Here is a 17,745-nt window from a genome sequence, read left to right as displayed (position 1 = left end):
GCAAACTCTGACTCACATGCTCCACTCGGCTGCAAAGTGGTCAGTCGCTTTGAGTGTTTTCAGTTAGATATATAAAAAAAACACACACGCACGCACGCACGAACGCGCACACACACACACGCCCTGACAACCTCCCCTCATCAACTGTATGTTAATGCCTTTACCTTATGGTTCAAAAGAAGATTTGTTCCAGATGAGAACCTTCAAAGTAAACACTTTGGAGTGTTTATCCAATAATAATAATAAAAAAAGGCTGCTCTCTATTTTTTTATTTTATTTTTTTTGCCGTTAATACTCAATCTGCATTTGTGCTTATGAAAAATAAAGCAGCTGAACAGGATGGCTAACAGATTGTCCCTCCTGTCTGCGTCTCAGCAGACTTGTTGTCTTCGTTGTCGTCGACAGCCTACCTGAACGACCACGAGGCGGTGAGCAAGGCCTTCGCCGAGGCCCGGCAGATGAAGGAGCAGCTGAAGGGGGAGCAGCAGGCCCTGGACGCCAAGATGGCCTCCGTCAGCAACCTCAGCCTCAACAACGGCCGCTCCGACAAGGTCAGCTTCTTTTTATTCTCCTTCCAGCGCACAAAGATTTTAAAATGTAGCCAGTCATTGTGGCATAAAATTTGCCAAAAGCAACTATGTGTTGTTCCCTCTATTATTTTAAAGTTTGTTTAAAGCACAATTTTAATTATTTTAAGGTTAATTGAACTCAATTCAATTTATACAGCCTCACAAATTAAAAATCTAAATGATTTTGAGTTGGTGTGCATTTCCTAGAGATGTAACGGCTCACAGAAATACTCAGTGTGTATAAATACATCAGAAAGATCTTCTCAGATCCTGCCTCAGGTGAAATACTAATTGTGTCAGGATTTTGTTTTTCTTCCCCACAACAAATGATTTACACTCAGTCATCCGGAGCTCGGCACAAACAAATACAAATCGCCGCCTTTTATCTCAGGCTCCAAATTCGGCGCGCTAAAAAAAAAAAAAAAAAAAAAGCAACAGATCTACCCCGAGTCCTCTGAAGTCATCGCAGGCCGTGACCGTCTTCATTGTCAGCGCGCTGTAATTTGTTGTGCCATGTGCCGTCCCCGCCGCGGCATGTAGGAGGTAAATCGGCGCACAATGCCCTCGCGCAGCTAGACGGGGCCAGATAAGGTAAAAACCGGAGGCAGCGCAGAGGTAATGACTGCGTCTGTGAGGCACACTGTAGGGCTCTGAGAGTGTGTGTGCGTGTGTGTGGCACAGCGGAGTGTCAAGGAGACAGTAATGTGAAATGACTGCGTCGGCTCCTCAGCGGCTCACATAAACTCTGGGTATTTGTTCAACATATCTGGAATCAGCTGGAGCATCAGAGCAGAAGTTATTCCTCCTGCTGCTTTACTGTATTCATGTTGATATTGCTGATAAATATTGCATTTAGAATCATCAATTAACACCAATATATATAAAAGAAACCATTAACCTAAGTAGTTTTTTTTTTGCAATTTGCAAATCCAGTTTTTTCCCCGTCCTGCTCTTTATGGAGTAACATACATTTTGACAATAGCTGTTTAATTGGACAGACTATTTACACTGCAGCCGACTTTAGAACTGCAGCGTTAAAACTATTTGAAACTCTTATTTTCACTCAAAATAAATGTCAGCTGGGATTTAATTTAAACTTTTCAGCAACAAATCTTTCAGAGTGAAAATGTAGGAAAGCATATTTTGGCCAATTTTAAAGGAGGAGGAGATTTCATTCTTTAGACTTTTTAAAACGACTAAATTTCATGTAAATTCTTTAAATGTTTCTTATAAATAATGATATTTAAAACTGTATGTATGATCAAGAGGAAATATGGAACATTTTTGTTCAGTGTTCTATTCAGCAGATTTGACTGCATTAAATATGAGCAAATAATAGACAATGTTTCAGTTTTGTCTTTAATTGCTCGGCATTGTGGTAAATAGCTAAGAGTTTTAAAGGACAAGAAATCATTTAAGAAAGAAAAATAGATGTTTCTGTTATAAAGTTGTAGATTTGTAAAGACTTTCTGAAACATTGGTGATTCTTTGTGATGTTCTGCAGCCCCTCTCCTCCTGTTCCTCAGCCGCTCTGGGCTTTGTGTGTTGGGATACGGCGGCAGCGTCTCCGACACTCAGAGGATTAGTTTTGTCACTACTTTGTGTCTCCGCTCTCATGTCAGCCATTCAATCCACTTTTCCCATGTACTGTACCGGGGCTTAATGTCAGACTAGACTGTCATCCACTCTGTCTCTGCTCACACACTCACTCCACAAAGCCAACTGAGAGCGCATATTTAATCTTAAAATCTGAAAGTGTGAGGAGACATTTTGTGCTCTTTTTTTTTTTTTTTTTTTTTGGAACGAGGACTGAATGAGGCTTTCATTAGAGCAAAATGAGGGAAAAACTCCTAAAATATTTCAGATTTACATACAAAATGACTAACTCCAAACCATTGAGGGTTATTATGCATTTATAAAAGCAGAAGAAATTAAAACTAAAATACTTTTGAAACATTTAGAGCTTTTATTCTTCCTCTTCCCTATTTATTCCAATCTATTGGAGGGGGGGGGAGAAATTATCTCTAACAATTAAACAGTGTAGGACTAAAAAAAAAAAATAGATAAAAAGCATTTCATTAGCATTCTGCCCTCCCTGCTTGCAGCCACCCGGCTCACCAGGGTCACATGGAAATGGAGGAGGACACTTTCCGAAACATCGTTTTAGAAGATGGCCGTGTTTTGGGTAGAGCTCCTAATCGTGTAATTAAACTGTAAAACGTTGGCGCTGTTGCCGTGCCGCCTGTGTGTGTGCATGTGTGTGTGTGCGCATACGAGCGAGCATCAGCAGAGCTCCAGCGCAGTGTGTGCCGGCTGCTTGCATTAGGCATGTAAATGCTCAGTAAATCAGCCTTTTATTGGTTGTAATAAATACCCAGGGGGCCGAGCGGCGTGGCCCCGCTCTCGTCCGCGCCGCACTCTCTCCCTCTAATGCGTCGACCCTCAGGGGCCTCTGCAAGAGAGGCAAGCCGCCGCACTCCACTCTCGCAGGTGGCTGCCAGGAGTTGCTACACACACACACACACACACACACACACACACTTAATCAGCAGCGCACTCACATAACAGTAAACATCCAAACCAGAGTAAAATCAACATTCTTTTACATGGAAACGCACTGAAACGCAGATGTGTGTTCAGGCTTTTAACATTTCCACATGTCACGCAGCTTGTCTGTTTGGGGGGGGAAATATATATATATATATATATATATATATATATATATATATATATATATATATATATATATTTTTTTTTTTAAACACTTAATTGTTCATTTTCACCTCGAATGTCTAAAACGAGAGAGAGGAAAAAAAAGATTGTAAAGATATGAGAGTAATTGTATTGGGAGCTGCCAGTCAGAAGTGCAGGTTTGGAGTTTCATTCATGTTTTCCCAGCCTATGACTCAGACACTGACCGACTGCTACTGTGAACCGTTTGTGCCGTTTAGGACAAAGCTGCCTTGGAGAGTTTGAGTCAGCAGCTGAAGCAGCAGGCCGACGACAAGTTCAGCCACGCCATGCTGGACTTCACCATGAGCGGAGACTCCGACGGTACGCGCACACACACACAAAATGCCAAAGGAAGGATGCTCACATTCAGAATATTAAAGGAAAGATGAATTCCACAGCAGATACAAATGCACTGAAGTAAAAATTCATCTTTTATTGCTTTAGCATAATCTCACTCTGATTTTATTTGATTTGTAAATGCAAACTTTAATTTTAACACTTATTTAAAAACCTAGAGTAGTTTATTAACAAATATAACTGAAACCATTATTTTCATTTTATGCTAGCTTTGAGATTTTGTAAGTCTTTAATTAGTATTCACTGCCTTTCTTTTTCCCTGAGTAAAAAATATGATCCAAGTCCCTTTTCTTTTTGCTCCCCTTTAAGTTTTAAAGATAAGAAAACATTCAATTTAAAAGGTTATGCGTTTTGATATTTTAATATTTGTACTTCTGTTTAAAATAGGAACTTAGGCAACATTCAGCTTCTATGCTCCACTAATCTGGAACAAACACAGAAACCTGCATAAACAGAGAGTTTCTTTAAATGCATTTGATTAATGATAATCTGCAAAATTGATAATTTGACAAAAATGTATTTATTGCCATTTCATAATTGTTTACTGTATTAAGTTTTTATGGCGTAAAGAACTTTGAACATAAATATCTAGAGTGATGAACTCTGCTGACACATTGGCTTGTGATTTAAGATCAAGGTGAGAAAATTGACCAGCATTACAAACTCAGAAATAACTACATTTTAAATGGATGCCATCAGAAAAGCAAATACTTGTTGCCTTTGGGTCTTTTATCAGAAAAACAATCAAGAATGTGGTTTTTATCCAATGTTATTAGTGAAATAATCTGCCAGAGGAGCAAGTACTTTTGTAAGTTAGTACACTGGAAATAAGACAAAACTAAGATATTTGCACTAAACAAGACCAAAAATACTTGGTAACATTTTGTATTTTTTGAAATGTGTGTGCTTCAACCTTGCACAAAAGTTGATATACACTTTCTCTTTTTACATTGTATAACTATTGTCTCTTCCTAACTGGTTTCTGTCCTCAGGATCCCCCAGCGTGTCTGACTCCAGAATATTTCGGGAAACGCGTGGCAGGAACAACAACGAGCCGCACATTAAGCGGCCGATGAACGCCTTCATGGTTTGGGCCAAGGACGAGAGGCGGAAGATCCTCCAGGCCTTCCCAGACATGCACAACTCCAACATCAGCAAGATCCTCGGTAAACTACCGCCCTTCAGCTGCTCACGGCGCTCGCCGCGTCCTTATCATACAAGCCATCTCTCCTTCTCACAAACACACACACGTGCATCACAAACTAATGCTGCTTTCTTACCACGGCGGCATTGTGTAAGCGGGCGTTAATGAAAGGCTGGGGGAGAGCACAACCACGACAAATGATGATATAATTCATTATGCATTAAACAAGCAGCGCAAGGCCGCCTGACATTTCCCCCAGACCGCCGGGATCGGCCCTGACATTTTAAAGAGCTCCTAAGCGTTTTATAACACAGGGAAATCTGGTTTTAATAAGCCTCCACGCTCTCGATTGCTAACAGATCGCAGAACACAGAGAGAGGGAGAAAAGAGAGAGGGGGAGAGAACAGCCGCGCGCTGACAGCTTTTACCCATTAAACATACAGTAGTCAAGTGCAAATTCAGACCAGATATGAAGCACACACACACAGGGGAAGACAGGCATAAGATTTTCCACCCACACACACACACACACACACACACATACTGTACAGATCTGTGAGCAGCAACCAAGCTGAGAGATGACAGCAGGTTAAGTGAAGTCCTCATTAGTTGAGATGAGTACCTGTCGTCCCAGCAGTGCTCCTCATTAACCCTCTTTTGCTCTCTTTTGCGTTCTCGTTCCGGGTGCCACTTCCAGCACCACACTGTGTGTGTGTGTGTTTTAAGCTCATCCTCACATGTATCAGTTTAAACTGTTTGCTGAGCGTCCTACACCACACATCAGTCAGAGTAGCCGATCAGCACGCAGACGGTCGTGTTTTCAAAGAAATGTCAGGACTAGTAGTAATCAGTGGCTGCGCTGAAAGAGGTCTGGACAATATATAAATATTGCATGATTAATATTAATAGATAGTACATGTGATAGAATATTCAATAATTTCACTGAACTCCAATCCAGAATGTCAGAGCATTCTGGGGGAGATGGCCTCAGGAAGAACTTTAGCTGCTCAACGTGGCATCAACTAGGACTACATTCACACTGCAGCCTGAGGTCACCCAAATCAGATTTTTTTTTTTTTTACCTTTTGTGACCTCTCTCTCATCTTTCCATGACAGTCTGAACAACACAGACCCAGTTTTTACAGATTTGACCCGGGCTACTTGGACACATGGTTCTAAATCCAACAACTTCCCGACCTTTTCCAATGTGACCTGCCTTTGTACGACCTGTATGTCAGTGATGCACGATAAAAGTCACTATTCCGCGTCCTGATACGCGGAAGTGGGAAGAAAAACAACAACCATGGAGGACGACACTGAGATTTAATATTGTTAAAGTGCAATAAATAAATCGCGAAATATGCTCCACCATTACTTCCATAAACACTGAGCAAGCTTGCATTATTGCGCCCTCTCCTGGACATGCAGGACACTTCCTCATTGCTTGCAGTTCACACATCAAGTAACATGTAATTGGAAATGTGAACAACCACACAGAAAAAAAATTAAAATCAGAATTGAGTATTAAACACCTGTAGTGTGAATGTAGCCCAACTCACTCACCCTTTGGTTACTTAGCAACACCCTGTTGAGTAACTTGTGCAGCAGCAGTTTCAGCTTTACCACCATGACTCATAACTGCTTTAAAAATTTTAAAATAAGGGTCACACTACCATATATCATGTTAGCCATATTGTCCAGCCCTACCTAACAACAAGCCCTTTGTGGGAAGTTGTCTCAAAGAAAAGCAGCAGCTAATCGAAGCCGTTTTCTGTCCGTCTCCAGGCTCGAGGTGGAAAGCCATGACCAACCTGGAGAAGCAGCCTTACTACGAGGAGCAGGCTCGCCTCAGCAAGCAGCACCTGGAGAAATACCCGGACTACAAGTACAAGCCGCGGCCCAAACGCACCTGCCTGGTGGACGGCAAGAAGCTGCGCATCGGCGAGTACAAGGCCATCATGAGGTCCCGCAGGCAGGAGATGAGACAATACTTCAGCGTAGGGTGAGGGACTGGGTAGTTCTAGGTCCAGGAAGATTTTGTTTGTTTTGCAAATAAAAAGATCAGAATTTATAGGACTTTTTTTATCATTCTATTTCTGTTTTAAATGCAGAGACTGAATGTAAATTTGCTTTTCCTCCCTCTTCTTTTAGTTTTTATGTAAATATCATAGTTACTAATAAGGATTTTGACCAACGAGATGCACTAGGAAATTGGCTGGTGACCCATCAGACGTGTTTCAGCTTAACCAGCCTGTGGGACCTTTTTCAGATCATTAACACTTAAACTTTACCAGTCTGCCATAACAACACTCTTCAGTACTGAAGTTAATACAGAGAGAAAAATTCACTATCGGTGACGTGTTCAAAAAGGAAGGTGCTTTGTCGCAGAACGTAGAGTAAAAATATTTCAATGTTTACAGCAAACCTGAAATCATAATTTGGTGAATAAACTCTGGTGCATCTCTACTTTTAATTTACGTGTACTATTCTCATTTTTGGATGTTCCTGTAATTGTTCTTTTGAAACAAACCAAGTTAGCAAATAGCTCAGTTTGTACTAAATACCCAAAATTTAGGCCTGGGTCAGAAATGTTGTACCTACAGATACAATAACATGCAATAAAACTACCTCACTTTCATCATATTTACAATCAAATTAAAGCTAAATTGTGTAAAAGGACCCTTTATTTGTAATGGGATACATTTTTTTTTCCAAAACATAGTTTGTGCAGAAAAACATTTGAAGTTTCTCTTTAATGAGTAAGTAAAGTTAATAGCTAGCTGCTTGGCAATGAACAACAGGCAGAGAAGGACTACAGCACTGAAATACAACGAGTCAAACTGGAATAAAAAGAAGTTTAAACTATTTTTCCGACGGTAACCTTTTAAGACTCTGTATACTCCGAATGGTGGTAATCAGGGAAATGTTTCCAACATGATTTGTTTTAAAAGGAGCAAACCTTTTAAACCAAAGTAGAGGGTGAATTGTTACCTACACACTCAGTTACAAAGTCGCATGAATATATCCACTAGAAAGTTCTTCGTGGGTCAGGCTCAACTTTGATAAGAAATGCTTGTATTTTCATATTGCAAAAATATAGTTGAACCCCAAAAACGTCTTATTCTACAAGAAAGAAAGACTGCTTCAGTTGTTGAGCAGTGGTATCAACAAATGCCTCATTTCCATTGAGTGCTACGGTTCGGTAGGCTATTTTTTCTATTATAAAAAGGGGCCCATACAACCAACCCGTACCGCACCGTTCCTGGACCCCATTCAGGTGTAGGCCCATTGGATAGTTGTATGGTACGGTAAGAGTGGAACTACTGGCACCTCTCAACACGGTATTGATTAGGGAACAGAAAAACGTCATTCTTGTGCATCTAATTTGTCGTCGCGCTCATCTAACTCAACGTTAGGTGTTTGGGTTCAACCCTGCCTGCCCAGTTGAAGTCCAACTGGCAGTGGAAATCGTTCAGTGGAAACGAGGCAAAGGTTTCACCTTACTGACTACAGCATATTCCTGACGTTACTCCTAACTTTCGTTTCTCTTTGTGCACACAGGCAGCAGGGCCAGCTGCCCTTATCCTCTGCAGGCATGGTCTACCCAGGTGCCCTTTCAATGGCAGGGATGCCCTCCCCCCAGATGCCCTCAGAGCACTCAAGTATGTCCAGCAGCCCAGAGCCCAACGCCAACCACCACCAGAACCCCCACATGCCCGGACTGAAGGGGGACGAGCCACGGATCAAGGAGGAGGAGCTGCGGCTAGACGACAGCAACGGTGACGTGTACGATGATTTTGACTATGAGGACGAAGAGGCCGACTACGCCAGCGACAACGACAACCATATCCCCCATTAAGGCTCTAAAGATTCTAAACACATCAGTCAGGAAGAGGAGTTTGTATTTCGCCAATCACCTCAAGTTTAAAAGATAAAAACACCTCCCATCCCCTCTTCTCCTGACTAACACGGACTCTTTCAGCAGAGCCAGCTCCCCTTCCCCTCCCACTGGAGTCCTGATACCAGCATCTGATTAATCAACGGAAGCACAGGACCTGTCACTCACACTGACTGTTACACATGCTGGAGTCTGGGAGGAAGCCAGTTTAAAGCTCACTGAGGAATATTCTAGTACTACTGCGAGAGTGTGATGCCACAAGTGAGAAGACGTTTATAAAAAAATCAACCCTTTCCAGTCCAATCCGGAGGAAAAGGAGACATTTTAAAACTGAAAAACTAAAACAGCGGACCTGTCAAAGGCTAACAGATGACACTTTAGGACGGCGGACCTGTTTATTATCAAGAGACACTTTTAAGAAACAGCTTTTTTTGTTCTTTGGTTCTATAATATTCTCACTCAGGTACACGGTGCCAATAAGTGGCTTGTGAATGTGATTTGTTGTTTTTTGTGCTACAAGTTTGGATAATAATAGAAAAAAAGAGACTTTTCTTTTTTTTCCCCTCCCTTTTGTTGTAAAGCACCTGAAAGACATCAGACCTTTATTTTTAACTGAATCCTCAGCCTAGCGGTGTGCTATCGGTGCCTCCACCCACCCACCTCTCTCTCTCTCTTTCTCTCTCTCTCCCCCCTCCGCTCAGGGGGAGGAGACAGGGGAGAACCGATCGAAGGGGGCGGGGGGGGGGGCGTCCCGGAGCGGAATTGAAAGCACTGTGTTTGTGAGACAATCCACGAGTTTTCTTCTCACTCCGTCCCTCCTGTCTCCATCTCGATATCGTGTAGGGCAAAAAAAAAAAAAAAAAAAGTTAAAAAATCATCACGACTTCGCCTGAAACATCCGACAGGTGGGCGTCGGTGCGTGTTGCTTACAGCACTTTTGTTTTTGGTTTAGAGCAACAAAAAAAAAGGAGCTAAAACAAAATCTTGAAGGATAAGAAACTTGTTCTGCTGCTGTTAATGCGCTGTAACACACACATACACACACACTCTCTCTCTCTCTCACACACACACACACACTCCCCCCCCCCACACACACACACACACACAGAAAGCTATTGTTGTGTCTAAGTGTTTTCTGCTCCCTCCAATCAACGTCGTCCTGCTGTAAGCCAGTGGGTGGAGCCGGAGTGCAGTCAGTGTTTCTGTATTTTATTATTTTTCTTTAAAACTGCCTCTAGTCTAATATTATTATTATTATTATTATTATTAACCATAATTAAGAGGATGGTCAGCGTTTCCTGAGTTAAGTAAGTTATGTACAGTATAATTTATTTTTCTCCTTATCAGGTTTTTGTGACCGTATGAAACGGTCACTGAAACATTATTCTATTTAGCTGGTAGGATTTAGATTTAAGCAGAAGTTGTCCTTTTACCTTGCTTTGTTTTTGTTTGTTTGTCTTTCTTTTCCCCTCCTAAATCTGTTTTGACTTGTATTAACCCCTGCGGACGGATGTGTGGCGCAGTTAGGACAGCGAGCTCCTCTAAAGACGCTGAAGACTTTTTTTTATTTTTATGTCCATGCCCATTTCTACGAAGCACTCAGACTCTCTGCAGTCAGAGATGAACATTAATATTTTTTATTATTATTGTTATTATCGTTATAATTTTATTTGTAATGATTATCACCATGTACAATGTGAAGGTTTCCTCTTTTTTTTTTTGTTTTCTTTGAGAATGATTTGAAGGATTTCTGTGAACAAAGACCTGTCCCCGTTTACTAGCTGAGCCGCCTCGCCGAGACGCAGTGAAACATCCGCTGGGATCCTCACATCCACAGCCCCGCCCAGAAGTTTACATACTCTTGATCGGCATGAATGTCATTTGATTAACACATTTAAAAAAAAATTATTTTAAGCTGGACTGATTTAAAAAAAAAAAAAAGATTTTTTATAAAGGAATTGGTTGTATAAAACAAGAGTCAGAATTGTTTTAAACATCCTGCTGAACACATCTTAGCAAGTTGTACTTGAACTTCACACTTTTCCAAGCCATGACATTGTATTTTCATTATTCTGTCTGAATATTGACCGCTGGCTCTTTAAATTGCTCAGAAGACTGCATCTTTACTTGAAGAAATTTAAGGCCATGCTATAGGACTTCAGCCATTGTAGTTTCTGGGTTGTTCCCGAAGACCGACCAATTTCTCCTCATTCAACGAATCGTTGGGACATTAAGACACAGTTGGGCGTCCCAAACAACTAGCTCTGGAGTACAACAGCCCACCATGAGGCGTCTGGATTGGTCCTGACACTATGCATAATCAAACCTTTCATTTCGGACTGCGTCAATATGATGAATGTTCTCAAAAGGGCTGGAAAGAGGCTTATGTATTGGCAAAACTATCAGTTACAATGTAATAATTTTTAACATCTTTTCAAACTGATGTAATTTGGTCCTATACAAAGGAAAACTGATTTAAGTCGAAATCAGTCGAAGTCGAATGAAATAGTACACAGCTCATCTTAAAGTTTAGTTTATGTGGGTCTATTTTTTTAATTTACTCTAAGAGTTATAGATATTTAATTCATCATTTGATCTCCGTCATTTGACATTCATGCTGATTAGTGTATTGAAACGTCTGACTGGCAGTCTTCACGCACAAACACAATCACTAAAACACACGCCTACAATATAAAGAGATTATTATTCAAACTAAACAAATCCTATGCTGTTTTTTTTTTAAACCCTGTACATATCTAGAATGTTTTTGTAATAGCATTGATTTTCTTTCATCCAATCATCATTATAATAGGAGAGCAGTGTTTACGCTGACCCAGCAGGAGTGTTTCACCGTGTCGGCATGCGAGGCGGCCCGGCGGTATCTAACCTCCCTCATCAGGAGCCCTTTGCTTTGTTTGAGCTCCACGCGACGCTACAGGAGCCATGACTACTCTTCAGGTGTGACGTCGCTTAGTGATCCCCCCCAATCCCCCCCCCTTTTTTTTTCTTTAAATCGCTATATAAATGTTCCACATAAAGAGCTTCTGGGTCTTAATTATGCTGTAAAGTCACCCCTGTTATCACCACACTGTTGCTGGAGAGAGGAATCAGGAGAGCGTGTGGGGCATTAAAGACATCAATCATCCCTGCTGGCAAGGTCTGTCCCCATAACAAGACAATGAAAATATTATTTAAGACAATCAGTCACGAGTGGAGCTCACAACAAAGTAAGAATTATTACAAGTAAACAAAAAACTATCTTACCATCTCAACTTGAAAAAAAAAAAATCAAGAAAGATAATTATGTAAATATAACATAGAGTTATAGATTTATATTTTGTTCATAACACAGTGTAATATAAGTTGTATATTTCTTTTTTTTTTTGGTTTTCTCTCCCTACCGTCTCTTTTATTGATGTTTATTCATGCCACAGAAAAGTGGAGTCGCAGTACTCTCTCAAAAAAATGAAAAAAAAATATCAAAGAAATAAAGAAAAACAGGAGAAAAAAAAATCCGTGGGCTGCCACCACCATCTGTTCTAAGTTCACTTTTTTTTCAGTATTACTGCCAGACAAGGCTCTAATAAAGACAGCAATGTGTTGAGTAAAACTTGTGCTGGTCCTGCTCATTTTTTCCCGCCACTAACTTTCATATTGACACACTTTTTTTTTTTTTCATACACCAATAAAAGTGTGGTGTCAAATACTTGGACACAGAGTAAGTGACGGGTACTTCCAAAAGCAGTTGGAAATGTCTCTCGCATTTTATTTTATTATTATGTAAGGCATCACAGCAAAGTTGAGTGATATGATTATGATTCATAATCATAACCATAAGCAAAGGTGGACTTATGGTAAGTCCACCTTCTTGCCCCTCCAATCAGAGAGAAGATGATGATGAAGAATCACGGCCTGTTAGCAACCAGATAACCCAATTAAGCACAACAAGGGACACTTTTCTGTAATAAAAAAAAAAGAGAAAAACATGTTGGCTGCTGTCACCTGTTTAAAAAAAAAAAACACAAATGTATAATTGATGCTTGCTTATGGATGTTGAGAATGTTCGTGCCTCCATTTTCCGGGGTTAAAAACACCAAACCCCACTCAGCGTGCCCATTAAAATGCTGTCCCCCATCTGCGTCCATATGTTCCACAATCAACCCCCACAGCCCTGGCCGACGCGCGGCGCATAAAAACAAGCTAAATGCACTCAGAGGACAGGATTTTATGTGCTTTGTAAATTACCATAACTTCACAGACACACACTCCCACCTCCCCAAAAAGAAAAAAAAAAAACACCTTTTGATGCAATAAAAAGGCAAGATGGGGGCAGATTCAAAACTCGCGGAATGATACGGTAAGTGAAGGATTCTGTTTGTCTGGGCAACGTGAATTTTTCAGAGGCGGCCCGAAGGCAAAAAACCTGAGAAAGAGAAAAGGTTTGTGTGTGTGAATAGCTGAGGAGCAGAAAAAGAGTTTGGATTTTTATTTTATTGTCAGCATTATGTGAATGCTGAAGGTAGCAAACAGTGGTGAGCCTCCGATTAAATCACACACACACACACACAAGCACACGCGCACACACACACACCCTAAGGTGGGCAATTCAGAACAAAGAGGAAAAAAAACTATCAAAGGGCAAAATTATTTTTATCAGCACAGTTGCCTTGAACTTTTCCTTCTTGTGTAAACTGCACCGAACAGTGAAAATCTGAGCGGTGCGCTCCGAGAGCGGGCCGCTCTGCCTGCATCGGCTCGGTGAAACATGCCGTGGATCCCCCCCTCACCCCCCCTTTCAACCGTGGGTGTTTGGAAATTGAGTGAAAACGATGTCACATTAATGATTTAAAGTCGGTAATAGGATGTGCTGTGACGCTGAGCCGCCAGCTAAACTGAGTTTAAGGCTGCAGCGTTAATGTATTCATGAGGAGGAGGATTATACAGAGACAAGAGCAGCTTGAGCTGAGTGCGGCACACTAGCCAAGGCCTCACTTTATTTATATTTATATCACTCAATTTATATATATATATATATATATATATATATATATATATATATATATAAAATAAATGCAAATTAATTGCATATTTAAATTTTTAATCAACTTTTAAAAATATGCATGCAGAATTGGAAAAGAAAAATTGTTTTTTTTTTCTTTTAATATTTTTGTGTGATTAGGATTTAGTTTCTAAACATTGTATTCCCCAGATGACTCTAGTAGCAAACAAACAGTTATGAAAACATTTCAAAGAAATTAATTCTTGCCTCTAACTGGGATATTAGCACAAATGTGTGTTTATCTCCGAGCAGTGCCTTCTCCTTTCATCTCTGATTCTGGCTGCTCGGCTAATCCCCGGTCTGCCGTACCATCACACACACAAACTGCAGCATCACTGAAAACTAAAAATTGCACAAGTATCAGAGGAAGGGAAAAAATTCTAGCAAGTGTTTAGGTTTCTGGTTTCTAATATTTCATCTTTTTTTTTTTTTATTAAGCTAAAATAAAAATGTCAGTGTGTGGATTGCGTATTAAAATTTCAGAGTATAAAAGATAAGGTAACGTGACACTTAGTAGCAGAGCAATATGAAAATTTATTTATTAGGTTATTTTTCTTGATTTGTATTTAAGTTTTAAACACTACGAGGTCAGACTGGTGGAGACGAGATGAAAAACGTGATTTGATTTGGAAGAATTCCAAATACCATCAGACCCTACAGCTCTTATGCTTCCTTTACATTATCCATGTTTGAATGTTTATGCATTACACATCTAATGTAATCGTTGTCATGGCAGACAAGTGGCAGGTTATGTCAACCACAGCAGGTAAGCAAGACATTATCACAGTATGATGAGCAAAAAGAGCACAACGTGATTCAATTGCTTTTACTTAAACCGGAAAGCAACAACTATTTCCATTTATGGAAATATTAGTTTTTTAATAGTTATACGTAGAAAATAAAATAAACGACTGCTAAATTTAGCTGTAGTCTTGAAGTGTTTATTGAGCAGCATTTTGACATTCTGCTCTTTAAGAGCAGAGTTAGTTAGTCAGGCTATCCAAGTCGGTTGCTAATCTGCAGCCGTCTCCTTAAAGGGGCAGTGTTATGAACATTGAAATGCTCGACATGGAAAGGCATTTTTATAACGTGCTGAAGGCAGAGCTTCTTAAAGAGACAGGTCAATTTCAAAATGTCAAATTACAAAGTTGAATTTCTTTGAAGTTATGAATTATATTTAGCATTTTTTTAACAACTAAAGGTAAGATAGTTACTTAAATGTGCTACAAAATACCACTATGTGCCTGAAAAATACACAGTACTGCCCCTTTAACTGGTGCTAGTAGCGTAAGTGATGGGTCATACTTCATTAGTTTCCAAATTGTGATTGTTGGGGTTTTTTTCCTTCAAACCAGCCAAATTTAAGAATAAAGACCAGCTGTTATTTATTTTTTATGTACAGCAACAAGTTGGGGAGGGGCAGTTCTAGGTCACTCTATGCAGCATACAGTCAAAGGAAACCAAACATAACTTGGAGGTTCCTATGGCTTCACATTGGAAGGACTTTAAGTTACAGGAACACTGAAGACAAATTTTAGAACATTTTATGCGACCCGCCCATGCCTAAACAACATAATATAGTTAGATTTATTTTATTTTACATTACAGCCAATGTGTCTCAACTCAAACACATTAACATCACTTTATTTGTCTTTACAGACCTGTAATGCGATTGTATTAAAAGTTTGTTCAGGTTTCAGGAACTCTGAAGTCAATTCTGAGTGAACTGACTGAACTTATCTGATAAAATGCTCCATCTCCATCCTGTTCTTTCAAAAACTCAAAACTAAGAAACTCTACAAAAAGCTTGTTCAACAACACACACATTTCTATGAAAATGTCAGACTACACCAATTTACAGAAACATTTCGTGTTTTGGGGAGGTTTTTGCATGATTACCAATGATGCATCACTTGTACAAAAAGACTTCTATTCATATACGTGACTAGAGTTGTGTGACAACTCTAGTCCCCTTTAGGGGTTCCTGTTGGATTGGATGCGTTGAACACCTGCTTATTTTACTAATACCTTAGGCCGGTTGTCACTCAGGTTTCGGTGACTGAAACCTCAAACGGACACAAAAGCGGCAGCGGTTTGAGCGACGGCCCTAATGTGACGGCTCTGGTAGCGGCGGCGTGTGAGGGACAGGCGTGGCACACCGGAGGAACAGCGGGGCCCGCGGGCGGATCCCTGATCGGCGCCGGGAAACTGGCTCGGCGCCCCGGACTCGTCTTCTCCCCCTCTGGTCTATCTCAGCTGGCCTGGTTTCACCCATCTCTTCCCGTCGGCTTCCATCAAAACGTACGAATGAGTTTATTACGGCATTGTCGAGCCGAGGCTCCCTGCTGTGATGCGTCGCCTCCCAGTGAACTGTTCTCATTCCTGCCATCATCAGAAGATTCTTTCCCGGCCGTTTCCACTCCATCCTCTTGATCTGTGACCAGGGGTGGGCATTAATTGTATCGTTTATGATTTATCATAATATCTGTCACAATTAAGATGTTAATGTTAATGTTAGTTGTTGTCCAATCAAGATGTTTAAAAAAACAAAAACAAAACTAACTTCTCAGGATTTAGTTTAATTTTTTTTATACTGTTCAATTAAAGCATTAATAAATACAAATACATTTTATGATGCAGTTACTGTGAGCTTAGTCATACAAATCACATTTCTTCTCTTAAGCAGGAATTATTTTTGAAGGCAGTATTTGTGATTTTGGGGCTATAGGTCATACAGATGCCTAAAAAAGATCTAATAAATGATTATTGTCAGTTTTACTGTTATAACAATATCGTATATAATATCGTGACAAATCTTTACATCCATGTTGCCTGTCCATATCTGTAACTCATCTGAGTTAAAAAAAAAAAAAAAAAAACAACAACTAAAAACTTAGGAGCTATTATTAAATAACACTGAATTGCACATTTAAATTTCTGAGTTTTGACTCATACTTCAGAAGACACGAAACATGTGTAAGTATTGGCATTTTGATAAAACACGACTTAAATTAACACAGCGGAAATGATTTGAATTTGATCATCAGATGTTAGCGTGTAGGTGGGCTGCAGAACTTTTCACAGTAAACTTGAAACGGAGACGCTGCTCGCCGAGCTGCAAATCAAATCAAAGCGAGATAAAACAGGCTGTGGGCGCTTTAACGTCATTCTATGAAATATAGATTTTTTTTTTTTTTGAGAAATGGGAGAGAGAAAAAAACCTAGAACCCTGTAAAAGTGTTATTTTCTCTCCCCATCAACACCCTAATGCACACATGCAAATATTATGCTAATGGTATGTTAATTGGTGGAGTAGCTGCAAAGCAGCCCTGCTGTTCAAATGACTGGTGAGAAAATAGGTGGGGTCAGTCGCAAGCTGTAAAAGCAGCTCCAACACAAATAAACAAAACCCTCGGGGATTAACAGAACAAGGGCCAGTGATAAACGGATGAGAAGGGAGAGCGGGAATACAACAGGCTGCGAGTGAGGGGAAGGGGGAAGAAAAGAAAAAAAGCTCAGGGATATGGAAATACCGCCGAGCAGAGCGACCAGGGTTAGAAAGAGGAGAAAGGGCTTTAGAAGATTAAAGAGTGAAAAAGTACCAAAAAAAATGCAGGAACGAGGGCTGGAGGTGTTCAGCAAGAAGATAAATCAAGCAGCGCTAAAAGAAATGAAAAAGTTAAAGAACAGACAGGACAGGTTAGTTAATGACTGAAAAATGAAAAGGGAATAAAGTCCTTGCCTACTTTAACAATCTGAATGATTTGCTGCACTGGAAGCAATGGCAACAGATGAATTATTTGAATATGAAGCTAACCTGCCGAATCAGAAAACTAAGTTACAGATCAGATCTAATATTCACACTAAATGGGACTTTAAGCGTTTATTTTAAAGAATCTACAGTTGTGTGTGTAAGTATTGCCAACAATGTCTTCCATAAAACGTATTAGTCATGTTATTAAATTTAGTTACAACTTTAACATAT

The 17,745-nt window shown here is 40.1% G+C and overlaps 1 protein-coding gene and 1 long non-coding RNA gene across 14 annotated transcripts in view; one reads left to right on the top strand and one right to left on the bottom strand.

The window, feature by feature from the left end:
- sox5 (SRY-box transcription factor 5) overlaps positions 1–12,311 on the top strand; it is a 239,975-nt gene extending 227,664 nt beyond the window's left edge. For 8 of the 13 annotated variants that reach the window (XM_081604242.1, XM_081604240.1, XM_008425897.3 and 5 more), the window contains 5 exons: positions 376–551; positions 3,521–3,623; positions 4,652–4,825; positions 6,589–6,805; positions 8,365–12,311. In XM_081604242.1, the coding sequence (XP_081460368.1) occupies positions 376–551; positions 3,521–3,623; positions 4,652–4,825; positions 6,589–6,805; positions 8,365–8,662 (968 nt within the window). In that variant the 3' untranslated portion in view covers positions 8,663–12,311. The remainder of the gene's footprint in view (positions 1–375; positions 552–3,520; positions 3,624–4,651; positions 4,826–6,588; positions 6,806–8,364) is intronic. The other 5 variants (XM_081604244.1, XM_081604241.1, XM_008425900.3 and 2 more) reach the window with 2 other exon arrangements.
- LOC145550229 (uncharacterized) overlaps positions 1–17,745 on the bottom strand; it is a 151,989-nt gene that overhangs the window by 107,975 nt on the left and 26,269 nt on the right. The window lies entirely within an intron of this gene.

The sequence above is a fragment of the Poecilia reticulata genome, chromosome 23 (assembly GCF_904066995.2).
Source record: "Poecilia reticulata chromosome 23, P_reticulata-male-v2, whole genome shotgun sequence".
NCBI classification, from domain to species: Eukaryota; Metazoa; Chordata; class Actinopteri; order Cyprinodontiformes; family Poeciliidae; genus Poecilia; species Poecilia reticulata.
This window is presented reverse-complemented; position numbering and strand designations above follow the sequence as displayed.